At 44.8% G+C, this 26,854-nt stretch overlaps 1 protein-coding gene across 1 annotated transcript in view; it reads left to right on the top strand.

The window, feature by feature from the left end:
• Positions 1-26,854, top strand: part of RALA (RAS like proto-oncogene A) — a 278,211-nt gene that overhangs the window by 186,521 nt on the left and 64,836 nt on the right. The window contains exon 4 of the mRNA XM_078688206.1: positions 8,553-8,727. Within this exon, the coding sequence (XP_078544332.1) occupies positions 8,553-8,727 (175 nt within the window). The remainder of the gene's footprint in view (positions 1-8,552; positions 8,728-26,854) is intronic.

Raw genomic sequence — 26,854 nt, 5'->3', positions numbered from 1 at the left:
ACTGAATTCACTGATGCCAGTCATTCGGAAATGGTTTGTGTGAATGCTTAGCTCCAACTAAAAGTGCTCCATCGGTTCCATGGTGCGAGCTTTGTAGTGTTGCCAATTATGATGTTTCATTCTGGCACTGCTTTTGAAGACCGGGTTGCTGTGTCTGCTGATTCCCATAACAATAAGGATTCTACTTGGATTTTCATTCAGCCAGTGGTTTGACTTCGGAGTCAGAGTTTGACCTAGATTGGTTTTCAAGCCTGCCTTCGGAGTACGTCCCTTCCTTCCATATTTACCTTGTGTATGGTAACTTCAGTCTTTGAATTTCCCATGCCTTTGGTAGAAGTCATGACTGACTTGTTGACACTGGTGGAGAGTGGCCGTCAGCCATTCAAAAGAATTAACACCTCCTGTATGTCCCCTCTAGTGGCAACCCTGGTTTCTGAGGGTTCCTCAAGGGCCAACCCCCACAGACGGCACAGTGGTGGGGGTAAGTTTGGTTTGGTTCCGCTCTTTCCCTTCCTGTTCAGTATTTCCACTCTCTCCGTCTTCAGACTTACGTGCCAATCCACACTGGTTTAAGATGTGATGTGTATTTGGTTGGCCTTCTGCTCCCTTAACCTCACCAGATTGTTTAACTTGTTAGCCTTGTTCCTGCAGTTCCCAAATAGCCGTACTCACTGTTCTGGATACATGCTATTAAAAATAAAAATTACTGTTATTGGTTCCACATGAGGTTTTGGATGGTTTGCTGTACTCCCTGTTCTTACAGCGGTAAAGGTCCCCTCCCCAAGCTAGGTCCAGTTTGGTTGTTGACCAGATGCCTTTTTACTTAGGAAATGTCTGAATCTGGTCCCCTTTCCATTTTTGGGAGGGTCACTAGTGTCCATTGTTTGAAGTGTTTGAGAGGATTTCTTTTGTTCTGGTTCATAATAGCGGCATTGGCATTCCTTCTGTGTTCGCCCTTGTTCGGCCCTATGAATGTACTGGCAGGTGTGCCTCAGAATGGTATGGCTTCCTAATTATTAATATTTCTCTGTGCCTATTGCTGCATGTTGTGGTGGGTCATTGCTTGTGAGTTGGATCACCACAGAGCTTTCTTGTTTGGACTGCTTTCAGTCTCATCTTGAACAATACTGTTTCTTCAGTTTTTAGCCCTTTTTTATGCAGGGGTCCTGATTGGCTGCGAGCTGTGTGCTTAATTGAAGCTGTTGTACCATCATGCTGTTGGTTCTATGATTCATCTTTTCTGTCTGAGTGAGCCCCTTTTGTTTCTTTCTTTACTTCAGCAGTTGCACCTTCCTGTTTCCTTGTCTGCCTTGGCCGCTTTGGGAAGGTGACCTTCTGGGTTTAGGCCTGTTGATGTGCAGTAAACAGTCATGGTAGACTTTGGGGCCCATCATTGGGTCCCCAGCAGGCAGAGTGGCTATTCTCGCATGAGGAGCTTGGTAACCGAACAGTGCGTTTATGGCCTAGACCAATGTTGTCCTTACATGTTGCTTTCAGTTTGTGTTCTGTTGTCTTGGAGGCTAGCGGGCTTTTTGGAATGTGATAACCTTTCATGGGCATTTCCCACATAATAGAGTGTGCTTTTAACTGCCTACCATGCTGATAGTGGGTTCTCAAGGCAATTTGCCTGTCGTCCTCTTGCATTGGTGTTTGGTGGGGCTGCCCTTGACAGATTGAATATTCAGCTTCTTCTTATTTGGTACTCTTTGGGCAATTGGCCCTGGTGTTTCTTGACCCTATGATTAGTTTGTATGTCTAGTGTTCGCATGTCTTCTGTTTTGGTTGCTTCCTATACTTGCTTCTCCTACTGAACATAAAGCTTTAAGGGCAACAGTAATGTACATGGGGAGCATTGCTTTGTTATAGTTTTGATTAGGGATTCAAGGATCGGGTAATTATCATGCGATCCGATTTTTTTGTTTTTGCATACACAGCGCGCATGCGCTGCATAGGGGGAGACCCTTGGGAATCGATTCGATTTTTCTGCCAAAAACGTGCACGCTTTGCATTGCTTTCAATGGCAACGTGTGCACGTTTGGCAATTCCCTTGCGGGAGCGAGCTTTGAAACCATCTGTTTGTAATTCACTTTCAAACAGATGGTGCCCCTGCTCGCTCCCGCAAGGGAAACAGGTGCAGGCCCCCTCCTCTCTCCCCTCCCCCTGCTGCCTCCTCCTCTCTTCATCAAACTTGTTTTATTTTGCAGCACAGCACTCCTTTGTGTCAAAATATGGGAAGCATGCCCTTTGATGCAAAAACAACCATTACGCGCTATCCATTGCTAGCAGTCAAGTGGCACTATGCTACCTATGTAGACAAGCGCTTTAACGTCTCGCATAGGAGTAGTAAGCTCTATAAATATTACAATACAATAGAAAAATACACATTTGTTAAAATAAAAACACGTTAAATGAGGTCTCCATCAAGCAGCATAACGGCATCACACTGACCAAATAGAAAAAATGCCATGTTGATGAAAATTTTTCTTTTATGAAACTCTGTTCTCACAATCGTGCAGATAGCAGGAACCCAGCAGAGCGGATACCGGAGAACCAAAACAAAGCAGAGGAAAAATACGCCATGGCCACCGCTGCCTCACCTTTAACTCTGCAGTCCAGAAGGCGCAGTCCCTCCGTATCAATATCGGAACAGGGGAGTGACGCTGGGGAACAGCGATCGGATAAGACAATTTTGTTTACTGTGGGTCCGATGCACGGAAGACTAGGGCCCCGCTTTTAGACTGCAGTCGACTCTAACTCTGCAGTATGAGGGAGGGGTACACCATCTACAGGGCAGAACAGGGGAGGCTCGCACAGGCTACTTCAGTAGAGGAAAAGAGCTAGAAAACGGGCTGCGCTTTGTTACCCCCTGACACTGGGTTTCTTAGATGCTCACTCCTGCGGCTTATTATAATAACCCCTGGATAGGCCTTCTACCAATGCCAAGGAGAAGTAAATTTTCATCACCTGTCACGCGCTCTCCTCTCAAGCACCACAAGCATCGATATAGACTCAAGTGATTATATACAAAGGCTTCCGCCAAACTGTGCCATTCGACCTGCAGCAGAATCTAGCTTTGGGGCAGACACAGGAGCACTATGCCTATGCTTAACCAGGGGTAGGAGGATGCCCAAGAGTCTTGATTTCAAATTGTGAAAAGCTCTCATCAGTCCACTCATGACTCGAGGCCTGTCCTATCACATTCAGAACTTTCACGAAAACTAAGTCTGGGCGAAATTGGAATTACAATGACAAATTAACCGAAATTCACATTTCCCAAAATGCAATTTCTCCTGCAGTATAGTGGTTTGCGATGAAAATGTCAAATCAGTCTGCAGTATGTCTTCGTGGGAGAAAAAAAGTGATATAAAATATCCCCAAACCACACCCGTTCGTGCAAAAAAAATCAACATTTTGCTTCATGGGATTTTACATTATTTCTCACACCACCTACATTAATTCAGCTCGTTGAGAACCTATAGTGTCTAGAGACTTTCATGTACAGGCACTTTTAAAACAAGCATTGGCATAGCCAATAGGTCTCGCCTTTGGGAACTTATAAGTGTTTAGTTATCCAGCACAATATCCTTGGTGCAACAACATTAACTGGTGCATGGCTAATCACTTAAAAGGTCCCAAAGGCGAGACCTATTTGCTATGGCAATGCTTGTTTTAATGATTTTTTTAGGGTGTCGGTTCAGATTGGGTGTAACCATACTCATTTACTAATAAATTTGCCTTGAAAGTCTAATTTGAGACGATAGTGGCAGCAAATGATTGTTTATACAAGATAGGTTATTTTGCATGTTACCTGCACAGGTAAAGTTTGCCACTGGTCTCCAGTCTCTAAATGTCTGTCAGCCCCTTGTGAAGGGGTCCTGTGCCCCATTCATGTAGGACATGGATGTCGCATATAAGCTTATATGATGTGTAATAGGATGAGTGTCATTGACCGTAGCAACCCAGGAATTCATTTTGAATCTCTTGTGTGGGAGTGGTGTGGAAGGTGAAGGGTTAAAATGAACCAACCAAAGAGCAATGTGACTTGCAGGCCTTTTCCAAAGCATTTGGAATGTCCTATGTAGTGGACCAGGCTTTCGGTGCAGAGTCATCCTTTGCTCCCTTCCCATTACATTGCGTGTTAGGCCACACCTGCCTGACTTGTACCCTGGGGTTGGGGTTGTTTCTGCCCTTGGTACTTGTACTTTCCCTTTTAGTTGCCGTTATGTTCAGTTGTCCTTTGGCTTGGACTTTGCTCCCTTGAGCATGTGATACCTCCAAGTGAGGGCTGCTGTGTTTGACCTAACTTGTTGTACCTAGCCTGTGAAAGGCTGGGGTGGATGCACTGAAAGCAGCTGGGACCGAAAGGCTCCCTTTGCATTTATTTTAGGTAGTGATGATCTCAGTTCACTATGCATACTAATTTTAATTTTAAAAAATCCTCTGGCTGCAGCGGAAGCCCAGTGAGGAAGCAGTCTGGTTCTTGGCCCTTGCTGCGAGACAAGCTGAACTCCTCCTTAGCATATTTATGACAGAGTGCGTTCGACCCCTGCTAGTCCTTGACAGTCTTGTGGTTAAGATGCAAGAACTTCACCGGTTAAGGATACTGAACGCACTCCCCCGCGACCTGAGAAACGAACCTCACTATCTTTGCTTCAGGAAGCGGTTGAAAACGTATCTCTTTCCCCAATGAAACCCGCCTGTCCGGATTACTGAACTCCCCGTCCCTTTCCTCAGTCCCCCTCCTTTCCTGGCTCTCTGACAGGTTGGGGTAGGGTTCTTAGCGCTGGGATACCCCCGGGTGACTACGCGCTCTACAAATAAATTTTTTTTTTTTTAAATTAAAAAAAATGTTCGCTTTTGTGAAGGACATCGGGGAAATGAAATGATGCGTCACCTGCAAAAATAGTTAGGTGTGCAGACAACCCATGGTTGAGAGGCGGAAAGGTAGGCCATTTGAGAGCACTGCAGGTGTATAATAATATGGTAGTCTAGTGGCGGCATTTCCTCCACTTGACATTACCGTTTTGTTAGTAGTCATATTTCGATGTGAACTTGCCCTCCTTATAGAAGAGATGAATGTGCAGTTCTCTTTGGAACAGGTGATAGGTCAGGTAGTAATAGGATGTCAGTGCTTTGGTGCTGTAAAGATCACCTTTCTTCTGTTCAAGGACCTGTTGCTAAGGGGTTAACAGTAAATGGCTTGGTATGATGTTTTTTGCACCCATTTTCTGTTTTTGTCCATTGCTGTCTGATGGTTGCGATCAGCGACCTCCTGGCTGTAGCAAGGTGCCAAGAGTTTCTTTCATGGGACTTAGTTTGAGTGTCCGTATCCTTTTTCATGAGTTTTCGCTTGAAGTTTTTACTCACGGTTTTAACATCAGTAATTGTTTAGCACGTGGCTACAAACAGTGCTTTAAATGGAAATGTAAGTGCTCGTTCTCGCTATCCAGAGTATCCGTTTGCTCTTGAAGTGCTGGTAATTTAAACGCATTGTATCAGTGCTGATAAATGCTGGAACTCTGTCTTTCAAACTAAGGAAGTGCAGGTACTTATTACCTGACAGTAATTGACCTTTAAAGTACTGGATACAAATAAAATTTTGTTTTAATGATGTTTGTACGTCGATGAAGAATGTGCTCATTGGTTTTGTTGGTTATTTACAGTGATTATTAACCACATAAAACAAAAGAGTTGGTAACTCGGGAAATAATTGAAACCGCAATATAATGCTAACGTGTTCAGGTAAGTGCCTATATGTAAAGGAAGCATCTAGTTTGCTTCTATATTCTTACGCAAGGAGATGTGCAACCAGCAATGGAGCACGGAGCTTTAGCTCCGCCTCCAGGAGAAATCTGTAGTCTTCAGTAAGAGACACTTGAATCCGCCCTCTGTTCCATTGGCTAACTCCATAAATGGAGGCTAGCCATTGGAACAGAGATCTGTCCGTCAAGGCTGGACCAGATTCGGGGGCGTTCCCGCGATTTTTTCGCTCTCCGCCTCTGCGATGTCGTCATCGCGGCGGTGGGCGGAGTTTCGTTTTTTTTTTTATTAGTTTGTTTTTCCCATTACGCGGCCGACCGCCGCTGGAGGAAGTCGAGGTGAGTGCTGCCGTTCCCTCCCCCCTCCCGCTGTCCGTGAGCCCCCCCCGCCCCCCTCCCGCTGGCTCTTTAAGCCGCTCGACTTCCCGAGTATGCTACGGGACATATTACCTTGCCCATCGGATACCCCCACAGCCTCCCTGGCCGCTGCACTCGGTGAAAAACCCTCCTTTCCCTTGGCGTGTTCTGTGCGGCTGTCCTGGGCACTGAAGACTGCTTTATAGCGCCTCCCTGTGAACCGGAACTCCTCAAGGCGCTGCCCGCGTGACTTGGCATAGTGCTCCGCTCACTGTGTGGATGGGGCCCGTTGTGTCTGTGTTTTAGGAAGTCAGCGCTGTAATTGGGGAAGCGCCCCTGGCATGCGTGTGACCCCCTGAGCTCGTGACTAGTCGCCATGGTTGGCTCAGAAGGAAAGGCCTCGCCTGGGTAGTGTACATACTTGTGAAACCCCAAGCAGAGGTGGTCCGTTGTCCTGCTCTCTCCCATTTCCCGAAGAAAGGGCTCGTCCTTTCGTATTAAGGCAGCCTGGACTGATGCGTGCGGTGTTTGCTTGGCACACTGTCGGCTCACGTGGCACGGCTCGTGTGCTCCCTGAATTCCTGTCCCCCGCCCGGGACCCCTCCCTCCAGTTGGGACTGATGGATATCCTGTACCTGCTGGGCATACTGGTCTCGTGCGCGGTGGGCGGCACCCGGGTGCTGGCCGGGTACCCCATCTGGTGGTGAGTGGCCTCGCGCTGGGTCTTGGGTGCGGGTTTTGGGTGGCGGGGGAAGAGGTTCTTCTTTGTCCCCTTTCCCGGAGTTGAATGGTTGAGTGTGTAGACATGCATAGACCTGCAAACTGTAGCGCCTCGAGGCGGATTGTCATGAAGGGTGTATACGCACAGAGTTCACAGGAGTTATTTTTGAAGGGCTCTCCCAGTTTGGGTGTTTTTTTATTTACGGCTGGTATTCATAGGCAGCAAAGGTGCCGCCCTGTTCAGCGCACACAAGGGCTTGCAGAGAAAGCAGCGGCAGAACAGACTCAAGGTTTATTTTGTGGCGCTATCTATCATTGCCGAATTGAGTCGAAAGTGTAAAGTTTGTGAGTAGAAGCCCGCGAGGTAGCTTGTGCCAGTGTCTGTCAGCCCTAGAGTGTGAGTGTACGATCATGTCCGCATTTGAGTTAGTGCCCTGCTGTGAACGAGGGAGTGTCTGGATGCATGAGTGAGTGCGAGTGCGTGACTGTAGATGTGAGTGAGAGCGCTGGGTGCACGAGTGTTTACATCAATGAAAGTATGTTGGCGTGCTTGGGTGGGTAAGTGGAAGAGTGCGTGCGCGTGAGAATGCGTAGATGATGAACACCAGTGTGTGTAAGGCAGAGATTGCCTGGGTTCATGATCACTCTGTTGTGACAGGCAGCTCTCTTCCAAGCGCTTCGATAGATGTATGGAGCGGTAATGCCCCATGGCCTAATCTTGGTTTGTGACTGGATGCAGAAACAAACCGCAATAAACTGTCTAGATAACGAGGTCTGCAGTGAAAGGGCTGTTAATCAATATCCTATGATGCTGCAGCTATTTTATTTAAAAAAATAAAAGTCAGTTCCCGTAACTCGAAAGCACACTGCCAGGAGCTACAACACTAAGGAAAATCCGCTCGATGTCAATAATAAATCCTGTTTGCATAGCAGACAGATAACAAGCATTCTAGAAGACTCCACTTATTAAAACAACAGAAGGACTCAATCCAAACAAATATTAAAGGATGATCATGTTTACCCATTTAATATTCACGCAGATTAGTGGCGTTCGAAAGCTGTGCCAACCTGACAGGCAGGAAAAGCATCAGAGAAAGCTTCCACGCACAGACCAACAATTTGCGATCTCGTTATACTGCAAGCCACAATGTATTCACACATCTTTGATAGTCTTGGGCATATCCATTTCTTTAATAACTCCAAGCCCTCCCTTTTCAGTAGTACAATGTGTTTGCATCACTCTGTGTACTGGCGCTGAGGGGTGAGAGGGGCGGCTCCCAGGCAAAAGCTGCCGGACACCCTGCTGCTATAAGTGCAATGCGATTTCAACTTTCACTTTTAGAAATCTAACCTCTCAACTCTCAACACAGGTTGGTAAATGGCAGTACAGAACTCTAGATTCATGGCAGCCTCAGTACTTCTGCCATTGGACGGGTGTGCCTGCACATGTAGTGTCAGCCGTTGGCAATGTAAATAACAATGCCATTTATTTGTAAGTAAAAAAAAAAATGTCATGAGCAATGCCAATAGCTCGAACTTTTCCAAAGGCGAAACCATTGCATTGTAAATGCTTGTTTTTTCCGATCTGTTCGTGTGTGAATTGGTTCATTATAGTTACGTTAGCGAACAATTACCACTTGAAAATTAAATAATAAGGTGTAATTCTTGCATAGTATTGCTGTGAGCTTATGTTTCTTTCTTGTTTTTCCTATGCAGAGAGCAGATTTTGAGAGTGAAAGAGGATGAAAATGTGCCGTTCCTTTTAGTTGGTAACAAATCGGATTTAGAAGATAAGCGACAAGTGTCCATAGAAGAAGCAAAAAGTAGGGCTGAGCAGTGGAATGTTAACTATGTGGAGACATCTGCTAAGACACGTGCAAATGTTGACAAGGTAACTCATCTTAGTCCCATTTTGTCAGTGGTGCACTGCTGATCATTAAGAATGGTTTTCTATTGAAATTTAGACTTGTTAATAATAATGAAATTGCTCCTGCTGACATGACATTGTAATCTTATGTTTTGGATATTAGGCTTAGGATATAGTGTGGAAAGAATTGTATTTATGAACTAGAATTTGATTTATGAATCAACTAAGGTATAACAAATGCTTTAGGCATCAACCGGTTCTTCCCATCAATCGCTTCAATCAGTTTTTCTCAGACATCAGCCACCACAGCACCACGGAGTGTACATCTCAAGGGTCATTGCATACATTGACACCTGGAGTCAGGTGGTTTCTCCCTCTATTGCATTGTTTATTGACACTTTTGCTCTTGAATCTGTCACCTTTTTTCCTTAAAGAATCTGGTCTTGACGGGCTGCTTGAGCATTCACATGAAATACCTTGCTAGTTCCTTCTTTGTTGCAATAATCGCCATTTATGTTTTCTCACACTCGCTCACCCAACTCATTACCAACCTACTTATGACAGTCTACTCTCAAACCTATTTGCCACCGTATTGAAGGTCTCTTTAGGCCAGTAGTGCCAACAGAATATAGGTTTGGGACTTTGGTTATTGTTGCCTGAAGCATCAGATAACCTGTTCAAATGACATTTTAAGAAGAAACTTTGTCCTGAAACCTTGCTTTTTAATGATGCAATGGGAACAGGTGTAAATTTAATACAGTCAACTTGATTATGAGGCAGAATGTTTTCTGTGGTTCTTATCCTTTTGAGTTTCCAATCTTGCCTCCCCAGCCACCGTTTGTAAACTCTTGTTGGTATACATGAACGGTTCTTTCAGCACGAACTGTTCTTTCACGGGAAACGGCCACTACAACGCGGCCGTTTCCACGAAAACCGTTACCACGCATGCATTACAACGCATGCGTGGTTACGACGACAGCCTTTACCACGCATACCTTTACTACGAGAAACGTAGTAAAGGCATGTGTGGTAAATATAAAAAAAGAAAGGGTGTTTTTGGGGGGTCTCCCCCCAAAAATGAAAAAATACAGCATTAGATTAAAAAGGGGGGTTGGGGGGGTCTCCCCCCGCCACCCCCCGAAAAAAAAAGAACCTTAAGTGCCGAACCTGAAGCAATCTGCGTCGCTAGAGAGGAAGTTGGAATAAACTTCCGCTTCCTCTTTACGACATACGACCGACGTAACCAACGGAGATGAAGATGAAGAGGAGACGACTTAAAAAGGTAAGGGGAATTTTAGTTTAAAACAAAAAAAAGATTAAGGGCAGGGGTAATTATAAGGAGTGGGGGCAGGGGGTCATGTAAGGGGAGAGGTATAACCTTTAACAAGAGTATGCCCTCACCATGCATAAATTTACAATGAAAATCGTTGTAAATCAATACGTGGTAAAGGAATATTCGTGGTAAAGGTGATGCGTGGAAAATGAATTCCGTTGGAACGCATGCGTGGTAAAGGCATGCGTTGCAACGGAATTCGTTGTAACGACATACAACCTTCTTTCACCACATTGGAGCAGTGGGCAGCCGACCTCAGCCAATTGTTAACATCCCTGTTAGTGACGGGATTCTGCCCTTTCACATGGATCACATCCTCACACAAAGTAATTCCCTTCACTTCTAGGAACCACTATGGAAGTGTGTGCTTTTTGAGACCAAAACCTATTTTTAATTTTTGGCCGTCAACAAACAACTAACCAGCTTCCTCGAAGAGAACAACATCCTGGACCCATCCCAGTCCGGGTTCCGCAGCAACCACAGCACCGAAACTGCCCTCATCGCCGCCACCGACATCAGGATCCTGCTCGACAATGGAGAAACCCGGGCTTCATCCTCCTTGACCTGTCAGCCGCTTTCGACACAGTCTGCCACCGCACACTAAGAGCACGCCTCCACGACGCCGGAGTCCAAGAAAAGGCCCTGGACTGCACCACCTCTTTCCTCTCAGGGAGAACCAAGAGCGTCTGCCCCCCCCCCTTCTGCTCCAAAACCACCGAGATCATCTGCGGCGTACCCCAAGACTCATCTCTCAGCCCAACGCTGTTCAACGTCTACATGGCACCACTTGCCCACGTCGCCCGACAGCACGACCTAAACATCTCATATGCCGACGACACCCAGCTGATCCTCTCGCACACCAAGGACCACCAAAACCAACCTCCACGAAGGAATGAAGGCTGTCGCCGACTGGATGAGGGACAGCCGACTGAAGCTGAACTCTGACAAGTCAGAGGTCCTCCTCTTTGGCTCCACCCCCTCGGCCTGGGACAACTCCTGGTGGCCAACGGCACTAGGAGCATTCCCCACACCCACCAACCACGCACGAAACCTAGGGGTCATCCTCAACATTTAACATTTAACCCCACACTCTCCATGACAAAGCAGGTCAACGCCGTCTCCTCCTCCTGCTTCACCACCCTCCGCATGCTTCGCAGGATCTTCAAGTGGATCCCCACCGAAACTAGAAGGACGGTCACCCCAGCCTTTGTCAGCGGTAGACTGGACTACGGCAACGCACTCTACGCAGGAGCCCCGGCCAAACTTCTGACACGACTCCAACGCAACCAGAATGCCTCTGCACGCCTGATCCTCAAAATCCCCCGCCGCAGCCACATCACACCCCACCTGAAAGACCTGCACTGGCGCCCCATCAACAAGAGAATAACCTTCAAGCTCCTCACCCAAGCACACAAGGCACTCCACGACACCGGACCTTCGTACTTCAACAGACGAGTCAGCCTCTACACCCCACCCGCCAGCTCAGTAGACCACGCCCTCGCCAACGTCCCCCGCATCCGAAGAGTGACCACCGGTGGCAGATCATTCTCCCACCTCGCCGCCAAGACATGGAGCACCCTCCCCATTCTCCGACAAACCGAAGACCTTCTAACCTTCAGGAGACTCCTCAAGACCTGGCTCTTCGAACAGTAGCACCCCCCACCCCCCTTCCCAGCGCCTTGAGGCCCTCACGGGTATGTAGTGCGCTTTACGAATGCTATGATTGATTGATTGACATTTTTACCTCACTGTAATGGTTGAAGCTCCAAGACTTTGACATACTTAACCCAGCACTGGGTTTAATATTATGCAAGGAGATATTTTGGCATGAAATACACTCTGAACTGACTAACATTTGGGTCTGAATTTTCCTTTTACATCTCAAATAGCATATTTTGGTATTCCCAATGACGTCGACCTAAGGGCAATCTGACATACTTCCTGGGTTTGATGGTAGCAAAATGGTTGTGGCCTGAGTGGGGGTAATGCAGCCTCTCCAGCTACAGGGCCAATGGTATAGGATGGGCTGATGCCAGCTACAGATTCATGAATCAGCTGCTTTGTGATAGACTGGCTGGCTGTCACAGAATCATTTCTGTTATCGCTGCCATTATGCAACACAGTGCTCAGAGCTAAGTGCGGGGCTACATTAAAAAGAAAAGAATGTATACGCTGGCTAGGGGAACCTGTTTTTACCCCCAGGGCCATGTGGGAGAACCCCATATTAAAATAAAAGGCTTTTTTTATCACAGCGTTTACTGGTCCTGGACTTTCCTTTGGTTCCTCTGACCCTACTTGGCCTCAGGATCCATAGTCTCAGTATATGCAAATCCAGTAACAGCTCAGCAAAAAAAGTTTTTAGAGCACAAATGCTGTGGTTGGCCACACGTAGTACAGTGGGGGACAGAGTGGCCACAGTCCAGCCCACTGCAATGCATGACCAAAGGCCTTCCGCAGCAAGGGTTGGCCGTCCATGGAGAGTCTGGTATAGGGGCTGGCCAGCAATAAGGCTCTGCTCTTAACCTAACAGCAGACGTCCAAAGGCTGTGCGGAGGAGGGGATGGGTTGAATGGCTGGCTAGAGGCCAATCCTTCAGCCAGCCTTGCTGCACTCTGCCGAAGACTGTGAGCAGTGGGTGTTTGGAGCCTCTGATGGGTAGAGAGCAGAATCGATAACACGTGAAACAGACAGGCAGACCATAACTCACTCACCGACTGCAATGATAGGTGCATGAGAGACCAAGCTAGAGGAATGTGTATAAATCAAAGGAGATAGTCTGATTCACTTTAATCAGAACCAATTAGGGGAGCTGTTGGAAATGGTACATCTTTTCATTAGCCTGTAACAAGCCTTCTGTTGCTGTATGCCTAAAGGACTGGATTAACGTTTTCAGAATAGTCTTATTCCCCCAGCCGCCCCACCCTTCTGCCTGACATAACCTACTCGTCCCTCTCCATACTTGGAATGGTATGTTTAAGGTTAGCGTCTTTCCTCATTTGTTTCATTGTTGGCATTGGTGAAACTGGCCTTAATTTAATATTAAGTAACACCATCCCCAAGTTGTGATGGATGACTTTAAATTGGTTTAAATAGCATTTTAGTGTTTTGGGTGGGAAAACAGAGGGTCTGGTTATTATTGGTTATTACTACTGGCTTTGCCTTCTCTCCTTGCAAAACTACAGCCTCTAACCATCTGTAACCGGCAAATACATTAATTAAAAAGAAATTCACCAAATACCTGAACCCTGGGAAGAGACACTTTCGAAATGTATTATTGTATCATTACTACAGCCAATAGATTAGTTGCACCAAACTTGTCAAACCAGGACCCAGGCCTTCCCTCGTAGCCTGGTTGAGCACTACAAGTTGCTTAACCTTGAGACGTGGTTCCCAGGCCATATACTTCTCCCATGTTTCCTTGAGGAGCTGTTCCATAGATGGGCATTGGAATTATTAGATTTAATATTCCAATGGAGTGGTAGAGTGGCTATGTGGGTAGATTTTCGGCAGACTTTTTTCCAGAATTGAAGCATCAATCCGTCAGTTCATATTTGTACAGTGCTTCTATTTAACCATGAGGGAATCCAGGTGCTAGGTTACTGGTCTCAGTCGAAAAGCCATTTCTTGAGTCTTCCTGAATTCCACCAAAGAAAGTGATGTCCTGAGGGGGAGGGGAAGACTGTTCCAGGTCTCGGCAGCGAGGTAAGAAATGGAATGCCCTCCACTGAGGCGTTGACGGATGCGCAGTGTCTGTGTGAAGCGAAGGTCACTGGGGTGTTGGTGGACGTTCAGGAGCTGGTTGTTGTATGCCAGTCCTTGGTCGTGGAGGGCTTTGTAGGCGTGTGTCACCAGCTTGAATTGGCATATTTTCTGGACAAAGAACCAGTGGAGGTTTCTGAGGTGGGGGGGGTTTATGTGGGTCTGTGTGCGCAAGTTGAGGATGAGTCCGTCTGTGGAATTCTGGACTGTCTGGAGACTCCTCGTGAGTTGGGTGTTGGTACCTGCGTACAGTGTGTTGTCATAATCCAGCCTACTGGTGACTAGGGCTTGAGTGACAGTTTTCCTAGTGCTCATGTGGAGCCATTTGAAGATTATTTGGAGCACGCAGCGTGTATGGAAGCAGACGAAGGTGCCTGTGTTGCTCTGTTGTTTCATGGTGTGTTTGCTGTTCAGGATGATGCCGGGGTTGTGGGCGTGATCTGTCGGAGTAGATTCCAATGAGGCGGGCCACCAGGTGTCGTTTTGTAGCAATGCTCCCATGCGCAGCTAGGTGGCTTCATGACTGGCACCAAACCGCCCCAGAAGTTGCAGAAGGGAGCTGCATATAAGTGCCATCCCTGTATACTAATGTCAGTTTTTTTCCTTTACAAACATTAGTATGAATCCATAGCTCCGACCTGACTTTGAGAAAATGTTTTGGAGTCGTCGAAAAACTGACAGTGTTCTAGGGAACAATGTCTCCTCTGAAAACAACCGAATTCAAACTATACTGTGTAGGAAGCAGGTGTCAGCCATAGACCTGCACCAGGTGTGTTTTTTCACGCCTGGGCGCAGGACATGAATCGCAGTAGTGTTACAGTGTACCGTCCCGCACCCAAAGGCGTAACAGGGAGGTTAAGTTGTGTGTCGCTGAACACAAGTAGTAGTCTTAACCTTTGCATATAACCTGCTCCAATCTCGGTCACTAAGCTGTTCCCACTACTAGGTAAAGAAATGGATGCTTTTTGAGACCAAAATACATTCTTTCTTTTTGATAATTTTGTTTGATTGGTGAGCTCCTGGTAGCTTCCCCAACTATAAAGCTTTGCAAAAATCATAGCAAAACCAGCATTGAAAAACCCAAAAGGCAAACAGCCCTTGCCAGACTTGTTGGGTTGGCAACGATTGTTGCTTGTCATTTTAACCCAGTGCAAAGCTGAAATGGTTGAAGGCCTATTCTCCAAGTCAACACATCTCTGGGTTTAATATTATGTAATGTAAAATATTTGGGCATGAAATGCACTCTGAACTGCCCAACATATTGAGCCTGGATTTTCCTTTTACACCTCAAATAGTAAGTCATCCCGTAAAGTCTATGTCCACGTCAACCTACATGCATTAAAAAGCAAGACTGGACTCCATTGAATCCTGCCACAGACTCAAAAGAAAAAGTGTCTGAGTGTCAAGATGTCGGTTTACTGCATTTAGGTCACCAGCTACGAAGCTGAGCCCTGTGTTTATCCCAATGCACCTGGAGTTTCCTGGGTTGTCATAGACCCTGGAGCAGATCCGAGGCCTTCAAGCAAGCTATGCTGCAAGTTTTCTTTGCACCTTTGGTGGGTGTAATCGTACTTCCCTGGTGGAGTCTACTCCCTCAGAACCTGTTACTAGGCCCTTAATGACACTGGTCGAGAGACCCACCCCACCCTGAGATCCATTCTGCTCCTCCAATTCTGGTGGATTGGCTGCTGCTGGCACCCAAGTCTAATCCCGAACAGATATCGATTTGAGCTTTTCCTATGTGGCTCTGATGACAACAGTGCAACCTGTTTATGTGCATCCTATGACTTCAGCTCTACACCTCTAATGCGTCCAAAGAGGCTCCTTTCTTTTTACGCTTTTTTGCTCTGGCTAGTATTCCAACCCATTGCTCTTTTGCACACCATGTCACCTTCGAGTAGACCTAGCCATATGCAAGTCAGCCTTTACCCTACTTCAAAAGGAGCAGTCCAACTGAAAAGCCAGGCCCTCTCCAAACCCCAAGCAATTGCCACTGGGCAGACTTATTGTAAGCATCCTCCTGTCACCTTTTTTGTGTCCGAGCAGAGTACACTTCAGGATATTGATGTTTATGATGGGGAGGGGCATTTCTTGCTTCCCCCTTGCTACACCTATGATGATATACCTTGATTTTCGACGGAGCTTGAAGCTCCACATGGGCCACTAACTAAAGTGCTTGGTTTGCAGTGGTGGTTCAGAGGGCAGCTGGAAGAAAAAGAATTACAGCTGCCATCCATGGATAGTAAGACAAATGTTTTGACAGAAATCCTAAAGCCTGGACAGGGAACATGTGAGCATTTGCTCCCATTTAAAGATGCCTTGATAGATACTACTTTGTTAAAACCGTGTCCTTGCCCACATTTAACCACATGAATGCTACAGCAATTCATCCTCTGTGCTGCAGATCCATTATTTCCATTGTTCATGACGAGCTCAGCTCGTCATGAGCATACAAGCAGTGTACTGCATGACGAGCTCAGCTCGTCATGAGCCTGGAAGAGGTTAAACAGGCAGATTGCTAAATGTGCTAGATGGTTCCTGGTGTCCCGGATTTTCTCAGCAAGCACTACACTCCAGAGAGCCTTATTGTATAGGCCCTGACAAGTAAGGTAAACCTTAACAGTTTTACAACCAGTCGTCCGGAGAGAGAATCCCAATGATTGACAACTTAGGCACACATAGCTTTTCAATTCTCAGCTTGAAACTGTGATCTTTAAACACAGTCTGAATGTCTGGGCCGCTCCAAATTCCTTTTGCGACATGGCCCGCAGGAGCTTGATGGCAATCTCAAAGGATCTTAAGGCTTTTCTAACTCAGAAAATACATTTCACAGACTTCATTGATAGGGTGGTCAGTATGAGTGTTGTCCTTCGTAAACATGCCTGGCTGACATCCATCAGGTTTTCCAGTGATTTATAGGCTTTGTTAAAGGACATGTGAGGAGTCTCTCCTCTTTGGAGAGAAGGTAGACTCCACTTTGTAAAGCTTTATGGATAGGAAAGCTTACAGCACATGATTTGTGGCTGTTAACACTTGAAACACTACTTCAGCATCGGTTCTGGACATTTAGGGGTGATTGTAGAGACCGCCTTCTTATCCAGTGATGTAACAGATACCCCTGTTATATTGCGCAACCGATCCAGCAACTTGGGTACCAGTCTTCCAGCTTCCCTTTTCCTGCTATAATGGGTTGCCCTCAGCGACACATGCTCAGCCAGTGAGGGGCACTATTTAGCACTTACTCCTAGGTTTACTTTTTTTTTTTTTTTTTTTTTTTTTTTTTTAATTCATCAGAAAGTACAGTTCCACATGATTGCAATCGATTATTTCATTCCAACTACACATTTTTTTTAGCAGATGTGCATCATTATGAACAAGACAAAAAATTAATTTCACAGGTCATACAAGTCTTTACACAAACGAGCTAAAGTTCATAAGAACAAGAAATAAAAAAAGTGAGAATTATTATAATGTTATAAACTAATATTGTAAAATAGATTACCCCTCTATTCTTAATTTCCAATGCTCTACCGGTGCCCAAATCAGTTTACCTAGTTGCGTCGCTTTACGACCTTTTTTTCATACAATGATTTCTCCAATGTATACATTGACAGCATTCTTATAAGCCATTGGTTAAATGACGGGGGATTAGGATCCTTCCACAGAGTTGCTATACAAAGTCGGGATATGGCCATTGCAATATATAAAAATTCCTGATGGGGGATATCCTGCCCATCTTTCCCTACACCCAAAATCATAATCTCGTTTGTTAAGTCAATCGATATCCTTAATTCGTCCCTAAAAAATATTTCGATCGCCTTTTTAAAAGGATTTAATTTTGGACATTCTGAAAACATATGGATAGTATCAGCTTGTGTACTTTGGCATCTGGGACAAAATATTCCACTAATTCCCCCCCATTTTGTGCTATTTTATGCGGCGTATAATATAATTCATGGAAGGTTTTGTAGCATTGCGCTTGTAAATTAGCAACTTTAAGAATAGAATTAGCAAACTGCAGTGATTTTTCTCCCTCGTTTCCCACTAAATTTAACTTCGTCCTCCATTTAGCAAAAATGTTAATCCTGTCATCTTCTTTGCATTCACTCAACACCCCGTACAATTGTGAGATTGAGCAACCCTTCTCTTTTTGAATATATACCATCAGATCTTCTCTTTCAAAATTATCTCCCCTGGGCAGTTTCCTTTGTATTACTGATCTGATCTGCAGATATTTGAAAAAGTCTCTACGATCTAACTTATATATTTGACAAGCCCTTTCAAATGAAATTATACCCGTATCATCTAAAATGTCTCCTATAATACAAACCCCAGCACTATCCCATCTTTTCATGACTTGATCATGAAACACTTCAGGGAGTAGCTCATTTTTATATAAAGGTGTATAGAAACTCATCCGTCCCAGCTTGATTTTTTTTCCGAACCATAGACCATACTGATTTGGCTGCTGCAAACACCTTAAAGTTTGTTCTTTTTTAGTAGTTACATTCTTTAAATGCAAGTAATCCTTTATTGGAGTCTCTAACTAATAGATCATATATATCTGGTATACCAAATCCATCCCGCCACCTATCGTTAGTATTCCCCCCCTAGAAGTCCTCTAAGATACTGTAAAGAGGCTGCTAAATAATATCCTTTAAAATCTGGAACTGCTAAACCTCCCTTTTCCGTAGATAATGCCATCTTTCTTATGGACCTCTGAGTTTTGCCTTTTGCCCATATAAATCGATTACAGACCCTTTCAATATCCTTAAACCAGCTATTATGACATATTAAAGGAATAGTTCGAAAGAAATATAACATTTTGGGAAGAAACATCATCTTAATTACATTGCAGCGTCCGATTATTGTAAGATGTAAATTATCCAACCTATCGAGATCTTGTTTAGCCTTTCTAATTACCGGTGTAAGATTTTCCTCCACTAACTTAGATAGATTGGATGTTATAGTTATACCCAGATAGACAGCCGAATCTATTACTCTGGCATCATCTATTATGGCAAATTGGTTAATGACTATCGGTGTTTAAGTCTGGTTCAATTTGTACCCGGACCAAAGCCCGTATTTTTTTGCCTCTTTTTCTATTTCCACTAGCGCTGTTGCTGGGGTAGATGATGTGATTGCTAGGTCATCTGCATAACCCAAGATTTTTGTCTCGTAGCCATTCAATACGACAGGACATATGAGCCTATTTCTTTCTATGTGTCTTATGAAAGAGTCAATGTAACAAGCAAAGAGCAACGGTGAACAGGGACAGCCTTGTCTAGTTCCTCGCTTGATGTTAATATTTTCACTATGTACCCCCGCTACTCTTACTTTTATGACTGGGTTTTTATATAGCGCTTTCAGTCCACCTATATACTTTTGCCCAAAGTTGAGTTTATACATTGTTGTCCAAAATAAACCCCACGAGACCCTATCGAAAGCTTTTTCTGCGTCCAATAATATTAAAGACATAGGGTCTTGTGAGGCTGTCGTTCCATCAAACAAGGTAATAACTCTTCTAATGTGATCGGCTGTCCCCCTACCTGGGATAAACCCATGTTGGCGGGGTGCGACAACCTTTCCAATTATCGAGCTCAATCTGTTGGCTAATATTTTCGAGTAGGCCTTTGTATCGCTATTCATCAGGCTAATTGGCGTATATGACTCGGGGTCAGTGGAAATGTTATTCTTTTTTAAGAAAACCACCATTGTCGCTTCACTCCAGGAATCGGTAGGTTCAGCTCCTTCTTGGATCGAGACCATAAGTGTAGCGATATCCCCCTCTAATATTGCAAAGAATTTCTTATAAAATTCTAAAGGTATAAGGTCAGGTCATACAGCTTTCCCTGATGGTAGTCCATTGAAAGCCAGTTGAATTTCTTCTCCAGTAAATTTTGTCTCCAGTCTAATTCTGTCTTCCTCTGTAACTTTATCTAGTGCAGCCTCTTCCAAATATCTTTCTATTTCACTCTTTCTTGGCTCTTCTCCCTCTTTATTATAGAGTTTCTTATAAAAATTCTGAAACACTGCGCAGATTTCCTTTGGGTTTTTAACTACCACTCCTCTTTCTGTGATCATTTCAGTTATCTGTCCCTTAGTAACTGCCTGTCTAGTTCTTATCGCCAAGATGCGTCCAACTTGCTCATTATATTCATATTGCTCTTCTCTTCTTGCTAAATACTTCTCGGCTGCTCTTGAGCTATATACTTCCCCAACTGCTGCTTTAGCAATAGCTAATTTTTGAGTCACCTCTGTCACATCCCCTTTCACTACTAGAGTCTTTATCAGATCTTCCTCCAAATCCACCACAACGCTAATCTTCTTCTCTGTTATTACTTTATGCATTTTATTGCGTCAGAGAGAGTAGCTTAAAGTTTCTCCTCTAATACCGGCCTTCATCGCATCCCAAACAACTGAAGGTCGTGCCGTGCCACTGTTATGTCCCAAAAATTCTTTTAACCAATTTTCCATCAGGGCAACATAATCAACATCGTATAATAAAGCTCTCTCAAATGACCAAGAAGTTAGATTTAACCTTGCATTTGCCAGAACAATATCTAAAGTTAAAGGGTTGTGATCAGACATTAATCTTGGTAATTTTTTTATTGTAACAATCGGTATCAGTGCAGGTGAGATCAAAAAATAATCAAGCCTTGCTACTGTTTTATGTGGAGCCGAATAATATGTACTGCCTCCTCCTCCCATAATCTGCTCCCATGTGTCAATTAAACCATTATCTCTCATAAGATTAACCAGTGCTCTATGACTTTTTTTTTCCTCCCTTTAAACCTACCTACATCATCCTTCCATAACCCTGAAAGACCATTTATGTTTAATTCCCCGCACACTATGATCGGAAGTGGCCAGTTAGATAGCCGTGCATTTATTTGGCTGAAAGTATCAGGATCATCCACAGTAGGTGCGTAAATTGAACTTAAAGTAAAATTCAGATTATATACTTGTAATTCAGCCAGAACCCATCGGCCGTGTTTATCTGCCTGATGTTTTTTCAACTTAGCACTGTCTCCTCGAGCCAATATCGCTACCCCACCTGTCCTCGTGCCCTGAGTAGTGCATACCAGAACCGAATAACCCAATTGCTCGAATAAATATTTCTGCGACAATTCAACGTGCGTTTCCTGCAAGCATATTAAGTCTGCTTGCAGTGTTTTAAAATATTCTTTCAGCTCTCTTCTTTTTCTCGCCTCATTTAAACCACAGACATTAATTGTGACTCTGCGCATAAAATTTTAGTTTTTCCTTTTTTGTTCTTTAGCCATTTTTTCTCCAGCTCTTTTTTTTTTTTATCCTTGTTCCATTTAGTAAGCATTCTGCCTTTTTCCTTCAGTATCTGTAATTCTTTCCCACCACCACTGTACGATAATTTCTTCTTTTCCTGATGATGAATTTTTTCCCTTTTTTTCCCCCCCCTTGTAGCAGAACGTCCCGCCTCCCCAACCTCTCACCCTCCCCTCCCCCCACCACTTCTTGAGGCATCCTGGGACCTAGATCCCTAGGTGTGGGCGGCCGAGTGATCCGAACATCACCGCTCGCTCGATCGCCTGATTTGACAAGAAATTTTAAATATATAACATCTCAGATGGCTAGTTTTTCTCTTCCTGTTTTCTTAATTCAGAAAGTTCGTGCAAGTACGCCTCCGCTTGGATCTCACTTACGAAGTTCCTTGAGGTTCCTCTATAAAGTACTCTTAAACGTGCTGGGTTTAGCAAATGAACAGTTGCTCCGATCTTTTCAAATGGGGCAAAGAGTTGCCGCAACCTCCAGCGACGTTCAACCGTTGCGTGAGCAAAATCCGGGCGAACAAAGAACTTGTTCCCTTGATATTCTTTTTTACTAATCGGTCGGGCCAGATCATAAATTGCTTCTCTTAGGAGAAAATTTCCAAAGCAGACCAACATAGCTCTTGGATATTGGTTTTCTTTTGGAGATCGTTTGGGGAGTGTTAGAGGAAAACGATGAGCGCGTTGGACTTCACGTTCTAGTTCCCATGTTTGAAGTTCAGGCATGGAAGATTTTAAGAGGTTGATGATATAGCCCTTAGGATCCCTTCCCTCTACACCTTCTGCAATTGCCAAAAAGCGTAGGTTATTTCTCCTCCCCCGATTCTCAAGATCCTCCACCTTTGTCATTAGGTCTTCGATAACTCCGGCTTGGACCTTTTCTCTACTTTGACGTTTGATAACATCTGCTTCCAGATTTTCTGTGCGGCTCTCTACCGATACCATTCTATCCACTATCTCGGTGCAAGTATTATCCACCTTCTGGATAGCGCCTTGAAGTTGTTGGATAGCTTCATGATTCCTTTGGCTATCTGTTTTAACATCTAGGTGAAGATCCTTTATGGTCTTCAGGACCTCACTCAGCGTTGGTTCCACAGAAGATCCTAATTTGCCAGTTTCATGATTTTGTTTTTCCTTGTATTTTTCGCCTGCACCACTATTCGGGTTTCTAAAATCTGTGTTTCTTATAGATGTGGGAGTCCAGCTTTTCCGGAAAAGTCTAGATTTTTTCTTTGTCTGATCCTGGTTACTCCCCTGATCCGTTGTTTCATCATCCATGGGTTTGTGGAGTTTTCTATGTTTTGATTTTTTTTTTCCCTTCCGCTTTCTTTTTAAATACCAAGTCTCGACCAGATCCGCTATTGTGCTTTATGTCTCTCTGATCTGTCTGATCGATTACTTCCAGATTAGCAGTAGGTGAGATTTCGTCCTCGCTGATCGCGCTTGAGTCCCCAATTTCACTGGAGATCGATAAGCCGGTTTCATAAATTTCAGAGTTAGATCTCTCTGTTGATTCTTCACTCCCAATTTGTGATTTTTTTATCTCCGGTTGTGATTTGTCCAGTACTGGGCATATAATCCAGATCTAGTTCCGCATCTGTAGTCGTTTCTGTGCCTCCGCTATATAAAGTTATTTCCTCGCCAGGAAGCTTATTCTTCATTGCATCCTGTAGCTTCCCGTTACTAATGTTGTTACTATTGCTGTGATCCTTTTTACTGCTTTCATTCAAAGCTTCCTTTGAGATTGGTACACATATAGTTGAGATCTTTGGTTGTGTTTCATCACATGATCCCGTTAATTTAGCCGCGGCCTTCAAGTTTTTAATAGTTTGTAGCCTTTTAGCCTTTTTAACCAGAAGCTCCATCTTTTCATCAGTTTGATCATCGGACTTTTCTTCGGGCGTATCTTCGTTTAACTGATCTTGTTTCTTCTGTTTTCCCCTCTGTCTCCTTCTCAGCAGTTTTTGTGACATTTTTATTTTTACTATTAGTTTTCTCCTGTTGTTTTTATGGTTTGCTTTACCATTGCCATTGCCATCCATGTTATCATCCATACCTCCTTTGCCATTTCCATTTCTAGCCCCTTTGGCCTCTTGTGTCTTCATTCCTCTAGTTTCTGGTCTTCTCATGGAGCTATTGTTTTTTGATTGACAGGTCACCGTTTGTTTTAAACTGCTTCCATGATCCCAAGTTGCTGATGTGCTTTTGGCAACTGCTTTGGCCGCTTCATTTTCCTCAATCGTCTCAGTTACTTCATCCTCTGAGAGCATCTTTAAATTCTCTCGGGTCGCTCCTCTGTTAAATGCTTCACTCATGGTTGTTTCTGACATTTTTTGTACTATTCGTGTTTGAATCTGTATTTGAGTCTGTAATTCTAATACCACCGTGCAAGTTCCTTCAAAATCGTTGGGGTCATACAAATCTGAAGTATAACCCAATTCTTTTTTTTCTTTGAAGAGTCTTGCCGAGATCTTGTGTAACTTTGTCCTCCGCTCGAAATTTCTTGAGCTTTCATGCAGTCTGTGCTTATCTTTATGTATTTTTATGCAAAGGCACTCCTTGTGTTTGCTTCTCCCCCCCCGATTTTCTGGAGAGAATAAGTTGGAATATGCTCATATAGACAGACAGTTTGTAAACTTGTAAGTTTTGTATGCTTTTGCCCTTTGCCCCTTTTTTTTATTTTTTGCTTGTATTTTTTTTTTGTTGTTGTTGCTTGTATTAACTTTTGTTAACTTTTGTTATCTTCTGTGCCTCGCCTTGCAACCCCCAGAGTGAGCAAGTAACCGGTAGCTATAGGTAAATTGTAGACGCTCCCTACCTTTAGCGTGGCAACCTGCCGATATAACTCCCAGCAGGCAGTGCTCTGATGACGTCTCCCTAGGCAATCGGCAACAGACAAGCGGAGCAAAGGATACCAGATCGCTGCATACACGGAACAATGGAAGTCCCGAAAATTGCCCGGCCGCAGCGTTTGTTTGCCGAATGCAGCCCTCCCCTGTAGAGAAGAAAAAGGTACGTGGTCCGTGTGCACCGTACACAGTGCGCAAAACCCGCAAACATAACCCAATAAGTCCAGGGAGGCCGGGGCCGGGGCCTGGGGTCGGGGGAGCCGACAGCCAGAGGACGAAACAGGAGAGAAACAATCCTTGCTCCCAGGTTCGAAGCTCCCGATCTCGGAAATAATCTTCGCCTTTTTTTTTAAACGCCACTCTCAGAATTGACTTTTTTAAGCTTGAAACACCGGAGCAAAGCGGTGAAAGCGGTGAAAGAATCCGCTAGCCATCAAATCAAATACTCCTCAGGACCTAGAGCGAGATTGGTGCGACTGCTCACTCCGCCGCCATCTTGCCTCTACTCCTAAGTTTACAATCTATCACATCCAACAGATGGGTCTTGCAAATTATTCAAACAGGATCGTGGTCTTACTGCTTCTTTTCATCCCTCCCTGTGTTCCTTCAACACCAGAACGAATTTCAGCAGAGCAACTGTCCATTCTACGACAGAAGATAGGCTCGTTCCTTGCCAAGAGCACCATAGTGTGGGGCTTGGACTCTGAAAAGGACTAGGGCTGTTAATCTTGCTATTTTCTTATCCAGAAAAAAGACTGGTTCCTCAGGCCTATCTTGATTCTCCTCCCCAGAACACCTTCTTGCCAAAGGGGTAATTTAAAATGCTCAAATTGACTCCGATCCTACATCAGCTCTGGACCTGGGAGACCGCATGGTGTCCTTGGACTTTCAGGTGGTCTATTTTCATATGCCCATCCTGCAGTGACTCAGTTGTTACCTATGGTTCAAAGAGGGCCATTAGCATTTTCATCTTCCTGTGCTCCCTGTAGACCTCTTAAGCGCCCCTTGAGTGTTCACAAAGTGGTGGCAGTGGTAGCTACCGATCTTCGGAGATAAGATGTTCCTTTATTCAATGATGTGCTGCTATGACGGGCTTACTGAAATCAGCTGTGTACTACCTCCACACACGGTGAAACTTTTTACATTGTTGGTTTTTACCATAAACAAGCCAAAGTGCCACCTAATTCCTTCAGAGGCTTCCATTCATTGGGGCGATCCTGGAAATGGTGCTGGTCAGGGCTTTTCTTACAATGCAGTGAGTCCAGGACATTCAAACTATGATCCTAATGATTCAGGCTGGATCCTGGTGACTGTGGCTCCAAGAATTCTTGGTCTCTTGGCCTTGTGCTTCCTTCTTGTTAACTATGTCAGGTGGCACATGTGAGCCTTGAGGTGGGACATGAATTCAGTGTGGGCACATCATCTGAGCCGCCTTTTCGTTACCATCTGTGTCATGAAGGAGACCTTTCCAGATTTGCAGTAGTTACTAATCGACAGCAGTGTGTTGTGCAGCCAGCCTGTCCTGGATGGTGCAAGTTCTCACATTCAACACCACCGCCATCAAGGGCAGTATGGGACCCTGTATCCTGTGCCTGGAGGCTTTGTCCCCTAGGTGCTTGTTAGAGCGTCAGGGCATCTTTCTGGTCACTATCCACCTGGCAGGGCCCCTGAATGCTAGAGCAGACAACCTGAGCACGCCCTAGTTAGATCTGTTTTCCACCATTGACTGTGCAGTGTCAACAATTGTGCGTCTTGGGGTTTTCCACAAGAAGACTCAGAAGGCTCATTCTGATTGGAATGGTACCAGGTACTCCTGTATACTTTTCCTGCCTCTATCTCTCTTGCCCTGAATTCTGAAGAAGATAAAGAACGACCAAGCCATCTTCATGCCCACAGGTTGGCCAGGAGGCTACCCCACTTCGGGAGAAAGCCCTGTCCTAGCAGCAGGGCAGAGTCCTTCAGTCAAACCTGCACAGTTAACACCTCCATGCATGGCAATTGAGTGGGGGAAATTATCTGCTTTCTATCTGATTCCTGAGGAATTAGTGGTCATTCTTGCCGCCAGATAGCCCTCCACAAAGTCCATCTACGATCTGCCCTGAAACAACCTCATAACCTGGTGTGCCCAGAATACTAACCGCTTACACGCAAAAATGCCAAATGTTATTTGTTGGGCCTTTCTATCTTTCTATTTTTCCAGTCATATTTGTTTAAATCGCCTCTTATGATGAGATGTATTATACTTTGATGCATGTTTCCTGCGAAATCCTTTGTGAGACCACAATGAGACCTTTGTCCTCATTAAGATTAAGTCCGCTCGCCACCAAACTGGTATCCTTGCCCTAAGCCTACATATAGGTAATATACTGCCAGTAATATGCACATGCACCAAACTGGGTCTGGTTACTTTGGTACTGGTCCTCTTCAAGGCCTTCCTGAAATGCAACAGTTCCATTGAGGCTCTAAGTAGGGGTGGTAACTCATTCTGCAGCTCGGCCGATTTGACGGTGAAGGCCCGACGTCCTTGTCTTGACCTCCAAATTTGTTTATGCCGACCAAGATTGCAGAGCTAAAACAAAAATGTCTGCCAGGAGGGTATCCTTGCATTGTCTTTGCAGCCCTCCTGCACCATGTATTTCCTGGATAAATTGGTGCTGAGGCCTTGGGCAACCATCTTACCAAAAGTCATGTATCCTTTCCACATAGAACAGTCCTTCACAATATTAGCGTTCTTTGCCCCCCCTGGCTCTCTAAAGATGAGTGGCTCCATCTGTTGGACCCCAAAAAGGCTTTCAGGTTTTACATGCATCTTACCAGGGACCATTGGAGAGGATGATAAACTTTCAAACTTTTTGTAGGTTTCTCCAAAGCAAAGCAGTGGAAGCCTGTACAGAAGAGGGCCC

This window comes from Lissotriton helveticus, chromosome 4_1, assembly GCF_964261635.1.
Source record: "Lissotriton helveticus chromosome 4_1, aLisHel1.1, whole genome shotgun sequence".
Taxonomy (NCBI): domain Eukaryota; kingdom Metazoa; phylum Chordata; class Amphibia; order Caudata; family Salamandridae; genus Lissotriton; species Lissotriton helveticus.
This window is presented reverse-complemented; position numbering and strand designations above follow the sequence as displayed.